The sequence below is a fragment of the Leishmania major genome, chromosome 31 (genome assembly GCF_000002725.2).
Source record: "Leishmania major strain Friedlin complete genome, chromosome 31".
NCBI classification, from domain to species: domain Eukaryota; phylum Euglenozoa; class Kinetoplastea; order Trypanosomatida; family Trypanosomatidae; genus Leishmania; species Leishmania major.
This window is the reverse complement of record NC_007272.2, coordinates 1,413,014-1,430,154: the sequence shown is the minus strand read 5'-3', so window position 1 is coordinate 1,430,154 and position 17,141 is coordinate 1,413,014. Positions and strand designations below refer to the sequence as shown.

Genomic DNA, 17,141 nt, shown 5'->3' with positions numbered 1-17,141 from the left:
GTGGATTGACGGAAGTGCAAGCCGCTGCTCACGCTGGGGCGTGTGCCGCGAAAAGCAAAGCAGATACGCGCCTGGAGGGGAGGGCTAAGAGGAAGCGTGGGGGGGGGGCGGTATGGATCTCGGCGCCGTACGGATCGGGAGAGAGCGTGCCGCATCGGAATCAAAACTGATGAGCATATGGACTTGATGACTGCCTCATCTGCCTTTCCTGATATGCCTGCGCGGACAGTGGCCTGGCTGATATCTGTGCCTTCCGCTGCCCACACCCCCTTCTCTACAGCGTGACGCAGGTGACAGCTCTCCTCTGATTTCTGCGTGCGTGCGCGCTGTTCCGGTGTTCTCTTCTTGCGCCCGTCCACTTGCTGGCAGGGTCGGTGGGTTTCTGGGGCCTTTCTCGCTCTCTCTTTCCCTGAGTCTCCCGCGTCAGCTGCACTTATCGCCTCTGCGACCTCCTCTCTCCTTCGTTTTTCGTTCTCAGGAGCAGATGAAGCGGATCCGTGCACCTGCGTTGAGACGCGCACGCGCACGCACAAGCAGAGGATCGATGGTGCACGTTTCCTAACTCCTCATTCTCTCGGCACGCCGTGGCAAGCTCGAGTTCATGGACTACCGCGAGAACGTCCCCGACAACACGTACAAGGCCTTCTTTCGCAGGTACAGCTGTCCGGGACAGCCAGCTCGGTCCGGCCTCGCTCGGGGACTCTCTGCCTTCTTACACAGCGAATGGTGTGCAGTACTCGTTTGCCACGCCCCGCCACCTCTTCGTCGTCTGCGCCACGCCCGCCAATACGTCGCTGAGTGTGCTGACAGAGTTTCTGATCCGCATGGCACAGCTGCGGACGGACTACCTCAGCATCGTTTCGGAGGAGAGCGTGCGCAACAGCTTCACCCCCTCGGCCACGAGCTCTTGGATGGGGTGGTGGACTTTGGTGTTGTGGAGACGGAGGCGGACTGACTACGACCGCTTATGGTCAACGACGTCGTTCCCGTCCCGGCGCCTGAAACGCTGCTGGATCGCATCCGCAGGGCCGACTCGGGCGAAAGGACGAAGTCGATCGATGAGACTGCAGTGCCGGTGCTGAAGGTAGACCCATTCGAGGGGAACGAGATCTACGTGAATTTTCTGGAGCGAGTCACCGTGGTGTTCAACGCGCGCGGGACCGTCGTGACCACGGTGGAGGGGGCCCTCGCCCTGAAGCGCTTCTTCGCTGGAACGCCCAGCGTGACTGTGGAGGAGGGGCTGTCGAGCGAAGCTGTGCTACGTGACGAGCTCACTGACAGCCAGCCCTTGCAGCCACCCGGTATCCATGTGCTGGAGGGTGTCCCTTCTACATTGGCACGGCTCCTTCTCTATTTGCACGAATGCCACAGGAATCGCTGCACCTTTCTCTCGGTGAGGTCACGGTGCTGCGTCACCGCTGCCTGAGTCCTGCCGCAGCCTCGCTGCTCCGCCTCGCTCAGTCGCTGGAGGTGCCGTCGGTGTGACGAGGAGTGCTGATAATTCGCTTACATGGCGGCCTGCTGGCCGAGGCGAGGGCGGCGGTCTTGTGAATTTCCGTGCCGCTGCTGTTGACCGCATTGAGAGCACAGTGGCAGGCGCACGGAATGAAGGAGAAAGTCGCTCGTAGGAGTGGAAGGGCGGCGAAAGGGATCTGTGTTGGCTGGTGCCCAAGTTCTGCCTCAACACCGGGCATAAAGCATACCTACGTTTCACGACTGCTGGGGAAATCGCGGCGGCGATGCGGCGAGAGTTCAGGCCGGTGCGGGTATGCTGTGAGGTACCACAGTTCCGCGCCACCGGTGTCTGTGTGCGGGCACTTCAGATCGACGAGCGTGGTGCTTCAGCAGGCCCAAGCACATGGATCCAGTGTATCAAGCAGGCGAGCGCCTACACCTTCTGCGCTCAGTGAGCGCTGTTTCTCTTCTGCCGTTGCTGCAAGTGCGACACACACACACACACATGGCGTAGAGCCTTATCTGTCGCTCTCTCCTCGTTTTCTGCTCCATGGCACCCCACCCCACCCTTCGCAGCATTCAACGGGAGGACGGCAGAGGGGGGGGGAGACCCACTATGCCGTGCTGGCTAGCGCAGCTCTTCGCCACGGCACTCTTGTCACCATGGTAGAGGGAATGTGTGGCCTCTGCCTCTTGCTCGCCCGCTCACATTGTGCAGCACGAGCAGTTCTCCCGTGCTGCACTCTTCCCGCGGTCACTTTCTTCATATCGCTGCCCTTGCAACCCTCCCCTCTCTCTATCTGATATGGGTTGCTTTGTTTGTCAGTGCGCACGCTGCCCTGGTGCTGCTGCAGAACGCGTCTGCCTGGGCCTCACTCACGACCCTTGCTCGAGCACAGTAGGCCCCACCCTCACTGTTGACAGGAAGAAGAAGGCTCACGCGGACGCCGAGACTCCTGTCGGTCTGTGGGCGGATGCAGCAGCCTCCTTGTCACGCTAGATCTGCCGCTGCCTTTCTCTGCCTCATCTCTTCCGCTTCTCTTCTTCGACTTATGAAAACAGCAACGGCATCACCGTCGGACACCCCCCCCCCACACACACGCACACACTAGAACTTCCGCCATCACTGCGAGTGCACATACAAGGCTGTGGCACACAACGGTGGCTTTGCGCGTCTCGTGACGGCTCTTCCTCACGCACCGGCCTCCTTTTGTCATCATCTTTTCTGTGCTTATCTTCCCTTCTCTCGCTTCTTCCTCCTTCCTCGCTCGCTCGCTCTCTGCTTCCGTCTGTGGCGACGAGATGGAGTACAATGGCGCGAAGCCTCCGATGCCGCAGCTGCGGCTCCCGGCCGACTACGTGTACAACCCCCTCTACTTCGTGCGCGATTCGAACGCTGTCTTCAAGGGCGGCATGGGCGAGGACGATGCTGTGGAGCCGCTACACGGTCTATCGCACGCCGTGCTGCCTGCCACCACCTACCTGCACCGTCCACTGCATTTCTCACTGTCGTCATCGAACGCCACGCCGGTGCGCAGTCACGACAACCGGTCTCGCAGCAGGGAGAGCAGACCCACCCGCAGATCGGGCGACTCGTCCCCTGCGGCAGCATCCGCGCCACGACAGAGACGCTCGTCGTCGATGGCAGCCGCACACGCGGCGCGGCGGAGACGTGGTCACGCGCTGACGCAGGAGGTGGCCGCATGGCAGCGCCGCTCCGGTACAGCCTGCATGGAGGAGTCTTCAGTGGCGGCACCGTCGCAGGAGGTTACCGTGGATGCGACGCGTGCCGATCTTAGCACCTCCATACTTCGACCTACTCGTGCCACTCAACTGCGCGAAGACTACCTTCTCCAGTACATCGAGGAGCGCGACGAGGCGGCGCAGAACATCTTCTTTCGCCCGAGAGGGTGGCGACTGTCAGGGGCCGCGCTGAACAGCCCGTATGGACAGCACTGCACTTCTTCGGCTTCCCCGTTGCGCAACGACGTCCTCACGCCAACGCGCCCAGAAAACAGCAGCGCGGCTTATTCGCCAACGCCGCGATTCACCAAAGCCGCGCAACTCCGGCAACAGTCCGCGGTTCAGCTGATGGAGAAGTTGGAGAGGTGTGGGTTGGAGAAGGCAGCGGAGGAGGCCTTGACGCATGTAGTCGCCGAGGCAAGCTCCCGCCGGGCATTGATGCGACTGAGGACCGGCGCTCATTCGAACTCGTCCTCACGGTTCGTCGCAGTGCAGCGCAGCGGCGGTGCGCGCGATGCGGGTGCTGCGATGCGTTTCAACGGTATGCACCCATCGCATCATGGACCCCGCTGCCACCACACCTCCCGCACCGGATCACCCGGTGGCGCTATCAACGGCGCGGGCGACCGGATAAGGGTGGCGACGAGGAGTGCTTCCACGCATTCTGCTTCAAGAGAGGAGTGGCGGTCCGCCGCCTCGACCTCCTTCGATGGCAGAGAGAATACCCTGAACAAGCAGCAGCACGTCGCCGAAGGGACACACGCGCCATGCAGAGGTCTCGTGCCGGATGCCCCCGCGCCGCTGCCGAGCTCGAAGTACCGCCCTTGCGAAGCACGAAAGGAGGCACTCAAGGTTCCCCGCCGAGAGTTGAGTGCTGCGAAGCCCACTGATGCGATGGGGCTGCTACCTAAGCCTGCCTCACGCAACGGAGGCGAGCGCGTGCCATCTCGCCACCATCGTCGCCGCCGCTGCTTATACGCGGCCCAGCGCGATGCTGACAGCCTTTCACCTGTGGCTATCCGCGACGTGCGCGGCCCTGCCCACCCCACCCCGTCGACAGCTGCGTTAGCTTCACCGCCAGCGGCTGTGCATCGAGAGTGTGGGCAGCGTGGCATCCATACCCCACTGGCAGTCCGGGACACAGAAACAACGATGGCATCACGTGAGGATGCTCCACTGGCGCAGCGTGCGACCTCGTCAAAGTCATCGCATCGGCGAGACAGTGACGACGCCTCGTCTTCCTCCGTGTCGTCCATCATGTTCACGGTGTTGTCTGCCCCTCAAGACGACACGACAGGCGCACACCCGCCGGAGGCTCGGCACGACTGGCAGCAGGTCGCTGCTCAGGGAAGTCGGATGCGCGAAAATGGTGACGACGCAGATGACAGCTCACTGGAGTTTCAAAGCACTGGTCGAAGCGACTGCGAGCATTCAGCGAGTCTCTTGGCATGCTTGGCACCTGTGGCTGCTGTGCCGCCCTCTGCCGTGCGAGGTGCGGAGTTGTCTTCGTTTACGTCGCCAGATTTCTCCCGCGTGCCTTCGCCAACGCAGGCGAGCGCATCCGTCACGGGTGACGAGGCGCGGATGTCCGCTGCCACCGCCGCCGTTCTTCATGAACAAGAGACGACGACTTCTTGTGCCGAGAGTGAGGTCGAGAGGACACCGCACGCCGTCGGAGCGGACGCGTCTCCAGCACCGCGACGACCTCTCGAGCAAACGCTTCAGGGCACACGTGAAGAGCCCTCAGCAGGCTCGAGTGCAAGATGCCTTGGGCGGCAGGGAGCTTGCCCGCCGCCAGTGGATGCGTACCTGGCCCCGGCTCACGCACCTCAGACACCCTCTACTGAACGTTCGGGTGACGTGAGTCTGAGATCGCTTTCCCAAGACTCCTATCATGCAGGTAGCTCTATCTCTAGCAGGTCTGGCGACTTTGAGGTGCAACTGCGGATTCAGAGCGAGTCGACCGACCGGAGTGCGCAGGCTGCCGCAACTACGCTTCCGCAGCGCGCGCGGAGCCAGGTGGGAGAGGGCGATTTGGAGAAGGCGCCGAGCGACGCGGCGGAGGTGCGGCACGAGGGCTCCGCCTCCTCGACGCAATCGTCGTTTGCGTCGATCGCCTCCTACCATACGGAGGTGCACGTGCACGTGCCTGCGGTGGTGAGTGATGCCGCAGATGAACCTCTGGAAGCGGCCACATTACAGAAGGAGCTGCTAGCTTTCTACCGTATCGCAAAGCCCTCGTCTGCAGCTGTCGAGTCGCGCCTCCACCGCCGCGCCGAGCATGACTGGAGCCTCAAATCGAACGTACACGCCTCATCTCGCGAGGACGACGCCAGCAGAGCTGGCGATGACAAGCAGGTGCTGCGTGGGCACGACGGCGCCGCTCCTCCATCGCCTTCGTGGTTGTTGAACGCTTCGGAGGGCATCAGCTCTGCACTGTACGGGTTCGTCCCCTCCACGGCAAGTGGCGAAAGCGATGTCAGCAGGAGTGTGACGACCGACGCATACACGGTGGTCGCCGGTGGCGGCGGCCGCGTGCTTCCTGCGTGGGGTTTTCCAGTGCCGCCCACAAACTGCACACACGTGGTAGCCGCAAAGGAGGCGCGTCAGCGGGCAGTCGTTGAGGCTGGCCTCAGCAAGCTGTGTACCGCCTCGGAGCAGCCCAGAAGCCTTCTCACCGGCCACATCGCAGACAGCCGAATGCAGCAATTCACAGCAGCTGACGTGGACTCAATGTCACGGTATCAGCCGCGAATGGAGGGGCCGGTGGTGCAGGAGGCGCTAGACTCGCCGCGCCAGCCTAGCATGCAGGAAAGCGGCCGCCGCACTTCTGCACCGCCGTCGGCAGCAGGGGCACCAAGTGCCGCGGTGGCAGCATCTGCGGAGAACGGCACGAGAAACGATGCCGGACCTGAGGTGGTGGTTGACAAGGCGATGGCACTCGCCCATGGAAAGACCACAGATGATGCACCTAGTGCCGCTGTGCCTTTAGCCGCCGTCGCCGTGCTCGGTGCCGATGCGAAAGGGGATGTGGACTCTCCTTCTGTGCAGAGGGAGGGTGTGCATCCGCGTGACGCCACTCGATCCCTCGCAACGGTGACGGTGGCGGCTGCGCGTGAAAAATCATCGTTGTCTGTGATGGGCGCAGAACAACCGGCAGCGATAACGAATGCGTTGGCGGAATCGCTGCCGGTGAAAGACGCACCTTTCTCACGCGCCGTGCTTTCTTGTTCAAGCTGCGTCGCCATCGGCAGAGAAGACAGGCCAGCTGAGAAGGCGATGGGAAGCCTGGCTTTGAGCGTTGACAGTGTGTCTCCTCAAAGCCGCGCGGAGTCGATCCGTTCAGTGCAGGAGACCGATGCCTCCACCTCAGATGGCACCGCAGGTTCACAAACTACCGTTCTCGCCTCCCTGCATCACTCACTGGCTGACGTACATGCCGGGGCGGCTGTGGCGAAGGCAGAGGGCCGACAGAACGATGTGGTGCTGCGTGACAGGGCGGAGGCTGCAGCGGTGCCGTGCATTGCTAAGATTCGATCAGCCACATCTTCCGTGCGGAAGAGTGCGCAGCCGGAGAAGGTGAGCGACATCCCACCCAGCGCGGCGGCGGTACAGCCTGAAGACGCGACTTTGCATCGATCTCGCTCCTCCTCGGCAGAGGTCGACGATGCAAATCGCGCAGAGCGCATGGCGGTCGCGGGCATGAGCACTCCTCTCTCGTTATCGACATGGCCGCGCACAGTTGAGCTCGCCCTTGCCACGGCCTCCACTCTGGCCACCGAACACGGCTCCTTTTCTCTGTACTTCACAGAGGCGGAGCAGTCGCCCCGGGAACGATCGGTGTATGCGCGGCAAGCCGCATCGTTCAGCAACGGCGGAGGCGAAGAGCTGGGAGAGGGTGTGCCGCACAGCCACGCGCCAACCCCGCTGCACTGTCGCCTCCCGCAGCAGAGGAGGCTGGCGACACCGCCGTACGAAGGAGTGCAGCTGCCAGGTGCCTCTGCGGCCGAAGAGCGCAAGAGCGACGCGCCGCTTGCTCAGGTGTTTTCCCGGTCCGACACGTCGACGCGGTGTCTGTGTGCTGCCTCGACCGAGTTCCAAGCGGACGTGCACGTACGGGAGCACACAAGCGATCGAGCGGAGAGGATTCCCGCAGTACCTTTCGGAGCCCCCGTTAACGGCGTCTCTTCCGTGAGGGAACAGAGCAGGCGGGAGGGAGGCAGGCAGGCGGCCGCGCAGGACAGCGTCGCTCTCGACAGCTCTGCCCCACCCAGTGAGGACGTAACTTTGGAGCTGGCAGCAGTGTCTGTTCCGTATTCTCACGACTCCCCTGCGCGCCCGCTTTCTACGTCGACATCGAGCAGCACCCACTTTCTGGCTCGCAACCCCTTTTCGTCTCCTTCACAGTCCGGCAGCTCCCCCACGACCCCGACGGCGACGAGTCACTTTATGCCCAGCTCGCTTGGGGGGCTCGATGCACCGAAGCAGGGTTTTGGCGTGAAGGTGGATTTCGAGATGAGGGCCAACGGTGACTGCGATGTGTTATTGACAGGCAACGCGGCTGATGCTAACCGAAGTACTTTCTCGCGCAGCACGTCATGCGATTCAATGGAGCATGCTGCACTGGTGCAGCTCACCGAGCCGACCTCTACCGACACCGCGGTGATCACGACGCCGTTTCGGCCAAGCTCTCCTGTTCCCGGCAGTGAATTCAACACGACTTGCTCGCAGATATCCGAGCGCATCACATGGAGCGCCGGCACATGGGTCGATCGGGAGCGCGCTAGCGCTTCACCAGACCATGGGGAAGCGGGAGCGGCCGAGAGCGACCTGGGGGTGCTCCGCAAGGGGACGCGCTCTGCCCCGTCAGTGCCCCTCACGCGAGTGAGGTACTTGAATCAAGACATGTGAATCACCAGCCCGGCAGCAGCGCGCTAACCTCTGCATCGGTGTGCGGGTGCGTATCTAGATGACGGCGTACGCTCTCTTGTTGTTCTCTCTCACTGCAGCTCTCTGCCCTCGAGCATTGTGGATACGTCTTGGGCACCTTTGCTGGGGACGGTGACGAATTCCCGTGGCTCACTGCACCCCTGGCCTACGCCGTCGTGTATGTAACTGTGTCGAGAGATGCGAAGCCTGCGTTTCCTCTCTCCGCAGGCGAATCAACATTGTGGTTTGTCTTTCCTGTCATGTTCCTTCCTTCTCGTTGAGCTGCTCGACCTCTCCCGCTGCCCTCCAAGGGTTCCGCACTCGATCGATACCGCCGCTGCTGCAACGCCTATCTGCTTTCTCTGCATCCCTTGCCTTGTCCACCCCCCAACCCCCAAAAGGTTCGGCTGCCCTGTCGGACGTCGATATAACCCGGTGAGGAGGCTTGAGCAGACGGTGTTGGACCTTTTGGTCTCATCTGCTACGCCCTCCACCGCATGGGTTTACGTTTTGAGCACACCCGCAGGCTCTTACACGCCGCCCCTTTCCCCTTTCCCTCCCACGTCAGCGCGCGTGCGCGCTGTGCCCACACACCTTCCCCGCCGTGGGGGGTGGATGTCTGCCGCCGCTGCATTGGTCGCGTACTCGTGTGGATCCCGCGGTGAGCTTTTCCGCGTGCGCGCCGTGCCCGCCGACATCACCGCCGTCATGTCGGATCGCTACGAATCCATAGAGACGAGCTTACAGTTTTCAAGCTCCAGTCGCCTCAGTACCGTGTTGCCTCCCATAGACGAGGAAGGATGCACTGATGTGTGGGTCTCCGTAGTGGCGGGGGCCTCCTCTGACAAGAGGCAAGGCGGGAAGGGCAGCGGCACACGTGCGCGCAGCCTGCAGCGCGTTGTGCCGCCCTCTTTCCTGCTCAACGAGGAGGCGACGGCGTCCCTCGAGAGTCAGCTTCGCATTCATCGAGCGCTGTCCGCGTTGTCTTCGAGGCAAGAAAGTGGCAATCGCGTGCACGACTCCGCGACGGCCACGGCAGACTCGGAGTACTACTTCCTCTCCACCATACGCGGTAGCACATCCCCGCCTGGCATGAGCACCTACTTTGGCGGTGCAGTAGCCCCTGAAGCACCGGTAGCGCGGGTGCCAGAAACAGCGATATCCCTCATGTCGGATATCGAGTCCTTCGAGAGCATTGAGACCCCTCGCAGCACTGTGGTCAGTGCGGTCGCAGCCGCACAGGTATCGCGCACCATCTCACCGTCGCCGCCGACACCGCTGTTGCACTCGCGCAAGCCGGGGGCTTGTGGAGGCTTGCTCCATGTTGAGGTTGTTGTTGTGAACGCCGAAGAGGCGCGAGCTGCTCACGCGCTGCTCACCTCCTCCTCTGCCGCCATTATTGCGCGGTACCGCCTTGTGAAGCTGAAGGTGGTGCAGCGCATCTACCGCCTCTACTACGACAAGTGGCGGTGGAGAATTGTTCAGAGCACGTCCGCGGTGCCGCCGCTGCAGGTCACCAAGGGCATACAACCATCCGCGCCGTGTCAGCGCTCTGCCTCGGTGGGGACGGACTTTGCCGACATCGACTCCTTTCACGCCAGCCGCTCCATGAGTCTTTCCGGGGACAGCCCTGGTGTGCATGTAGCGGTGACCGTCCCGCCGCGGGACGCGCAGCCTCTTCGTTCATCCCCAGTGGCCCCTACTCCCTCCCCGCGGCTCGGGGAGGGGGAGAGTGAGGGAGGGATTGTCACATGGTCGCCGGCGCCGGCGTTTCGACTGGAAACCTTTGCATCTGCATCGCCGCCACCACCATCGCAACCCTCCAAGTATCGCACGCCCACTTTTTCTATCCTTCCGGCTGCTCCGCCGAGGGACGGCATTGGCGTGCGCACGAAGCCCGCGAAGCTCGTGGACTTTGGGCACCCCTCCGAAGGGCCGCAGCGCAAGACGCTACATGTCACCTCAACGCCGGCGGTGAATCTGCCAGCGGTGGTTTCCTCGCCGGAGCGCATCTTCCGATGCTGAGCGTACGGCCATCAACCTCGTGCTTCTTTCTCTGGCTGCATGTGTCTATTTGGTTGGCACGGCAGCGTCATGGACGGTAGGTGACGCCTAGATCCCCGCTGCGAACATAGAGCACGTTGTTCCACCTCCTCTACAGGAGTGCGTTGCTGTGCCCCTCTTCCCTTTTCTCTTCGCGGTGCTCGTTGCATCCTGACAGATGCATATCAACGCGCACGGGCTCCGCGCGCACACTAGCGATGCGATGGGTGGGAATGGTGCTCGCCGGCCGCTCTCCTCGAGGTCACCGCGGCGCCTGCGCGCATCTCACAGGTGATGTTGGCTGCCGTGTGGACACTGGCTGCACCTTCACACTGCTCATCGCTTTCCAGCTCTGCCTGGCTCTATCTGTCGAACGTCTTCCACTACCGCTCTTTCGCCATCTCTCCGCTCTTTCCCGTGTTGCTCGCTTACATCCTTCGCCCACCCCTACCCCACCTCGCGTGCTCTGCACCGATGAACACGGAGATGCCAATGGCGTCAAACGGGAGAGGCTTGCCGTCTCCGGCGCCACTCAGGCGGCAGTCTGCCAAGAAGCTGGCGTCCAACGTGACCTCGCCGGTGCTGGCAAGTCTCAGCACCTTTGCTGAGTATGCTGATCGGCGTCATGAGCTCTTGGCAGGCATTCACGACGGACTCGAGGGTCATGTGCGTGAAATGGAGGAGCGGGCTAGACAGGCTGTCGCCCACGCATCGGCAGTGGCTGAAGCCTGCAGGGCTCAGGAGAGAGAGTGCCTAGAGTACATTGAAAGGCTGGAGGACAATATCGGGGACTTGCACCGGGCCAAGCGGGAATGTGCGGCAGAGCTGAAAGCCCTTCAGACATCGACGGAAAGGGGGCGTCAGGAGCTGGAGAAGGAACTTCACGATCTGCGCCAGGCCGTCGAGGAGGCGCGGCGACAGAAGCTGCTCGCCCAAGAAGAGCAGCAGCACTACGAAATGCTGCGCGACGCCGCGAAACGCCGCTACGAGCTGATCGAGGCGTACCTGAAGGACTTCACAGCGAAGGTCGAGTTCCGCTTCCATGGGGCTGTCGCATCTCTCCAGGCAACGGCGCAAGAGCGGAAGCGGTGGGCAGATGAACAGTGCGCACTCGATGAGAAGCGCGTTCGCGAGGCCGCCCTGGAAGCAGAGCAGAGCGACTTCAGCGCCTTGCTTTGCCGTGCCACCAAGGATGCCGAGCGGACGGGCGCAGCGAAGCCTGCAGAGCAATGCGCAGCGGCAGTGGAGCCGCAGCTCATGCGCGACGTGGAGCGTGATGCCGCGGCGCTCGCGGCATCTGTGGCCGCTCGATTACAACTCATCGTGGAACAGCAGAGCGCAGCCGAAGCCGGACTTGATAGACTGCCACCGCGCATCACTGGGGAAGGCTGCGACTCGATTCACGCGTTTTGTCGAACTGCTGCTGAGTCGACTTTGGCGAGAGACCAGGAGAACTGGAAGAGAGATCAACGGAAGAGCTGCGGTGCTGCATCTGTTTCCCGTGCAACACGGGCGCTCGGTACTTTGGAAGTAACGGTGAAGCAAGCGCTGCTTGACCTGTGTGCAGCGGCCGCTTCGGCCTCGTCAACCCCAAGCACAAAAGGTCCTGCGTGCCCTCACGAATCCTCGACAGGAGCAGCGGCGCCTCTCCACATCCGTGCCGCCAATGCATCTGTCAGCTCGAGTGCACCACCGTCAAGCCGCGGCAAGGCACTGTCCCCCACTCCGGTGAAGACGTCATCGTCGCCGGGGTCGTCTCATCGGCAGAGCGAAAGCGTGGCATTCCCGGAGCGCAGGCTCATCGACGATTTCTCGTGCAGCACAGACGCGTTTGCGACCATCTTTACTCCTCGCAAGTGATGACTGCGGCACCAAGCTCACGAGACACTTGGTGCGTGGACTTTCGCATGTCTGTTGTCTCCTCTCTCTCCCTCTCACGTGCATCACCAAGCCGCTGTCTTGTGCTGCTGCGCACTCGGGTGGAATGTGTGTCTGTCCACCACTGGGCAGCACAAGGGATGCCGCAGAACCTTGACGAACAGCATTCTATTCAAGGGGAGCAGCGGTATGCGGCTTGCTACGGTCGATGCGCGCTATTAGCGTTCCCACCTCTATCCAGCGGCGCATCAAAAGGCTGCGTTGCTTTCCTGCGCTGCTCATGCCGCATCTCTCCTCCTTCGCCGGCAGGGCACTCGCCTTCCAGTCTCCTTCCGCCCTCCCCTGCCCCTCACCCCTTGCTCTTGCGCCACCACAAAGTCAGGCACTGGTTCGGTCACACCGGCATCTTGGCACGCCGCGGTATCTCTATTGTGACCAGGCAAGTTCTCTCTCTCTGGTGCGCGTGCGACAAGACCCATACGCATTCACTGCACGTGCACGCTGCCCACTGCTGTGCCGGCTACTGCCCTCCCTCCCCCCTTCCCCTTCACGGCCGACGCATAGGAGACTCTCTTGCGAGGTCGAACTCGGTGTGTGCGAGAGGCAGGGAGGCATAGGGAGATGTATCGAGGTGCAGCGAGCGCAACGCCACCGCCATCGGTGTGGCTGCGGCCTCGGCCTTCATTCGAGCGTCTGGTCTTTTCTTTTCCCCTTTCGAGATAATCGTGCCCGTGCATCGATCGCAGACCGGTGGTGTGCGTCCCTTCTCTCATTCACTTCGTTTAGTTCTGCTCTGTCACCCTCAATGTATGCGCGCTGCTCATATTGTGCGTCCAAAGGACCCGTCACGCACCCCGCCATCCGCCGCCCCACCATCGCTGCTATCCACGGTATCATTGCCATACGTGTGCCCGTTCACCACCCTCTTCGGCGGGCCTCCCTTCTTGGTCTTCGTACACCTCGCGCTTGCCATACATCGGCGTTGTCACTGGCGGAGCTCCACAGGCAGACACGCACACACACTAAAGCAGGCGCCGACGTTCCACTGCCACTAGCTCCGTCTCGCGCGCAGGGCTTCTCCGCATCTTCCTCTCTCTCTGCCGAACTACTCGCGCCGCCGGGGTGTGCGGGCACTTACGCTTCGCTTGGTAACTGAGGAGCGGCGCGGACTCGGCAGTCTCTGGTCACTTCTCCCTCGCTGGCACCGGAATGCTCGCCTATCGAGTGCACAGGATCCAGACAGGGGTGTACATCTACCCCTGGGTCAACGGCGAGGAGGCGACGCTGTCCGTTCCAGGGGATCGTCAGGTGACTCTGCACTGCGCCGGAGACTCGGTCTCTGACCCCTTCCCGTTCGATGAAGCCGTCTTTGCACCTTTCCACAATACAATGTACTCCTGCTGCGTTGCCGATGGCCTGAGACTGCAGTTCGGCTCTGCGGTGCAGCGGCGTGCACCGAGCTTCCGAGATGTGCCGCGCCGCACCACCATAGTTCATGGAGATCCTGTGTCATACGTGGGCGAGACGTTCTATAACGTGCTGCTCCTCGCTGCCAAGGAGGTGGAGCGCATCGCTGGCGCCCGTCACTCGCAGAGTGCGTATGAGTGCGCGTTCAACGTGTTTCGCGTGTGCCCGTGGGGAGAGGAGGAGCTGCTGGAGGCGGCGGGGCGGGCACATTGTCGCGGCTCAGCGTCGTCCTCGGGGACGGCTGTCGAGCAGGGGATATCGCTGTGGAACAAGCGCACATCTATGCCGCTTCGCACATCGGCGCAGCGCCAGCTCTTCAAGAGCACGCTGAAGCAGCTGTGCCGCGGCCCCCGCAGCGAGGGGCGGGACGACGCGGCTGCGTGTGTGCAGCAGGTACGGCTAGCTGTGTACGCGCCGGCGGGCGACTCGACGGCGGACGATCGTGTTTTGTGCGCTGAGCACCTTTTTTCGCTGGCGCCGTCGGTTTGCGACGTGGGCGCCAGTTTTGGTACGACCATGGAGGCACTATGCGAGATGCTAGTGTGCCGGCGCCAGGGCAACGTACTAGGCAACCCACTGCTGCCTGTACTGCTGCCTGGCGTGTCTGTCGACTGCCTGACGATCCTCACGTGCATCTCTGCACGGGGCGAGCACTCGAGCCGCCCGTGCATTGACGCGTGTTGCTTCGGGTGCAGCAGCGAGCGACAGCGGCGCCCCACCGCGGCTTCGTCGCTGGCTGTGCCCCCTGCTGCTGCCTCGAAGAACGGGACTGCCAAGGGTACGCCCGCTCAGGACTTGGCGCCGCTGCTGCGTCAGCCAGTTTCCTGCTCCGCCCTCTTCCAGCGCATGACGGGTGAGCTGCTGATGCCCGTGGCGCCTAGCATCAGAAACGCATCGTGGCAGACATCACAACCGCAGAAGCTGAGCGCGGCTACGCCGCCCACACCGTTCTCCGACCCCCCACGTGCGTCGAACAGTGATCCTTTCGCACAGCTGGACGAGTCCGTAGATCGACTCCTCTGGCTGCGGCGTCTGAGGGAGTCCCCGGCGGGTAAGCCGAGCCTCCTGAGGGACGGTACAACTTCCACGTCGCCGCCAGCAGAGACGAGGCACACGGTGTCAGCGCTGCCTGCGACATTGGGCACGTCAGCACTCAGCATGGCAGTAGAGCCGCTAGCCGCTACACCACCAGGGAGAGCACGAAACGAGAGCTGTGAAAGCAGTCGGGGCGGAGAGATCGGCAAGCTCGACCTTCTCAAGGAAGCAAGCGCCCTTATCGATGACGCCAACATGGTCGCGAGTGGACGGGCTGCTAGAGCGTGTCGACGAGAGGAGTCGGCGTCTGCCAGGGCCCTTGAGATGGAGGCGAGGGTGCGAAAACGGTGCCCGGACTGCGACGCCAAAGATGCTGTGCTCTCCCTGCACCGCGAGGAGCTGCAGACGCCATGCGCGGAGCTGGTGCACAGGGAGGGGAAACGGCATCTACGGGTGGACAAAGGACAGTACCACACCGCTGAGCTGCGGCGCACGGCGCGGCTCTTCCAGAGCCTGGAACATCCTGTGGAAAGCTTGCGCCAGCGGGAGCAGGAACTATCAACGTATCTCAAGATGCTCGACTCGTACGCTGCCTATGTGAATGCGACGTGCCGGCTGTACACGGACCAGGTGAATGCGAAGATGCTGCGGATGGACGGCGTGAAGCGCTACTTGACGCGGCGTATCAGCATCGCTGCGTGGGTGGAGCGGGCGGGAATCCTGCACCAGCGGTGTGAGCTCTACGACCGCCGAGTCGATGCACTACAGCGTCAGGAGGCTGTTCTCAGCCGTCAGATGCACTCGATGGAGCTGGAAGCTACTGCTCTGCGAACAGAGGTTCAGCGGTTGGAGGAACTGCGCGACACGACAGAGCGCGATATAGCCGAGGACAAGCGAGCTGCAGCTGCGCGCCAAGGGAAAGCCCTCGAGGAGTGCGAGGAGAGTCTTGCGAGTGTGCGGCGAGTGCAAGGTGAACGCGATGCTGTCGCGCGCGAGGTGGCAAATCTGGCGGCGCGGCGCGCGGAGGCTGCGGAAGAAGTTGCCCGCAGGGAGGCGGAGCTTGCGGGGCTGCAAGCTACGCTGGACGCAGCCCGTGAGGCTGGTGCTGCGGAGGCCACTGCGTCCTCCAGCGTGCATGGTACTGAGAATGCTGCCAGCAAGCAACTCTCTGGTAACGACGGTGCACTGAGTGACAGCAGCCTGGCCTCTGCGAAAGGGGTTATTGAGGAAGAGCAGCGCAAGGTGATTGAAGAACTTGCCGTGGCAACGGAGGAGCTGGCGGAGGTGGAGGATGTCATGATTGAGGAGGCGGACAGAGCTGTGCTAGTGCTGCACCGCTGTGATGGTGAGATGACGCTGCGGTTTGATCATCTGATGGATCGGTTCTCCAGTTTCATAGATGTGGAGAGCCGACTAGCAGGGCGCTCGGCGTCCATGTTCTCAGAAAGCTCGTCGCAGCGCCACACCAGAATGTCACACAGTGAGAGGAAATGACGGCGGCTCGATTTCTCCTGCCTTCTTCTGCGCCTGTGAGCCAGTCTCCGTGCAGCGTTGTCGAACCCCAGATCAGCTGCGCGTCTCCTCAGTAGTCTGGAAGTGTTCGTGCCGCGCGTGCCATGCCCCGTTCGCCGTCGACCTTCTCGTGCGTGGTCCTTGGCGCGGATCGCTTCCCGGCTGGGGTCTCTGCCACACGCCTTTTCCATTTTGCTGCCTTGGCCGCTCCCCCGAGAGAGTGATGCTGCCCGCCGCTGCTGCCGATGGTGCGAGGCGCGCCTCTTTATAGTATTTGAGAGTATAGAATGGCTCTCTGCGGGGTTTGGGATTTTCGTCTGGTCGCGTCTCTTCTCCGAGGGCCATCGGCGGCAGCGACAGGCAGCAGACGATGACACACACGCACAGCTCTTTGTACAGCGGCGATGCACATGTCTACCCGCAAGAAGGCGTCCCCTCAGCAAGATCTACATATGTATATGTGTATGTGTGCGTGGTCTCTCTCCCTCGTTTTCGCCGCGACATTGGCCCGCGTGTGTTGTCGCTTCGGGCGGTTTGGTGCCTCACCCCTTCGCTGGCGCTTCCACGCGCTCTTACATCGTCACGCGAGCACCTCTGCTGCCCCGGAAGGCGCGTGCTCGTTGGCGGGGACGATTCACATACACTTTTTCCTGCTCGTGTGTATGCTTGCCTTGGCCATGTGACGCCGTTGGGTGCGTCGCCCCCTCCCCCCCCCCCATACACACACACCATCCCACGCCGGCTTCTAGTTATCCCTTTTCTCTTGATACTACCGGTACCCGTGGGCTCGGACACTTGCATCTTGGAGCTCCACTGCGTGCTTCCTAGCGGTGTGCCGGTGTTGCACACGGGTGCATCCACAGTCGAGTGTGCGGCCCAGCGCTAAAGAAAACAAAGGCGAGGAAAAGGGATGACGTAGTGGCACGAGGAAAGGGACACCGACGGCAGTGCGTTATGCGGTGGTCTCTCTCCGGGTGTCTCGCCCCTTCTCCGTTATTCTCCTCTGGGGTGACGGCTTGCGTCATGCTGCAAGCGTAACCCCCACACTTCAGGCGCGCAGATTGCGTGTGCTGTCGCTT

The 17,141-nt window shown here is 62.3% G+C and overlaps 4 protein-coding genes and 1 pseudogene across 4 annotated transcripts, besides 1 other annotated feature; all 5 read left to right on the top strand.

The window, feature by feature from the left end:
* Positions 1–461: 461 nt before the first annotated feature.
* LMJF_31_3035 lies at positions 462–1,907 on the top strand (annotated as a pseudogene).
* Positions 462–1,907: a sequence feature.
* An 850-nt stretch (positions 1,908–2,757) lies between these two features.
* On the top strand, positions 2,758–8,109 carry LMJF_31_3030 (hypothetical protein; the record flags this gene model as incomplete). The annotated part of the gene is made up of 1 exon (XM_001685241.1): positions 2,758–8,109. One exon carries the CDS (start codon positions 2,758–2,760, stop codon positions 8,107–8,109), a length of 5,352 nt encoding a protein of 1,783 aa, XP_001685293.1.
* Positions 8,110–8,325: 216 nt separating this feature from the next.
* On the top strand, positions 8,326–10,152 carry LMJF_31_3020 (hypothetical protein; the record flags this gene model as incomplete). Its single annotated transcript, XM_001685240.1, has 1 exon — positions 8,326–10,152. One exon carries the CDS (start codon positions 8,326–8,328, stop codon positions 10,150–10,152), a length of 1,827 nt encoding a protein of 608 aa, XP_001685292.1.
* A 312-nt stretch (positions 10,153–10,464) lies between these two features.
* LMJF_31_3010 (hypothetical protein) lies at positions 10,465–12,030 on the top strand (the record flags this gene model as incomplete). Its single annotated transcript, XM_001685239.1, has 1 exon — positions 10,465–12,030. One exon carries the CDS (start codon positions 10,465–10,467, stop codon positions 12,028–12,030), a length of 1,566 nt encoding a protein of 521 aa, XP_001685291.1.
* Positions 12,031–13,257: 1,227 nt separating this feature from the next.
* Positions 13,258–16,044, top strand: LMJF_31_3000 (hypothetical protein; the record flags this gene model as incomplete). Its single annotated transcript, XM_001685238.1, has 1 exon — positions 13,258–16,044. The coding sequence occupies one exon, from the start codon at positions 13,258–13,260 to the stop codon at positions 16,042–16,044; it is 2,787 nt and encodes a 928-aa protein (XP_001685290.1).
* Positions 16,045–17,141: the final 1,097 nt, after the last annotated feature.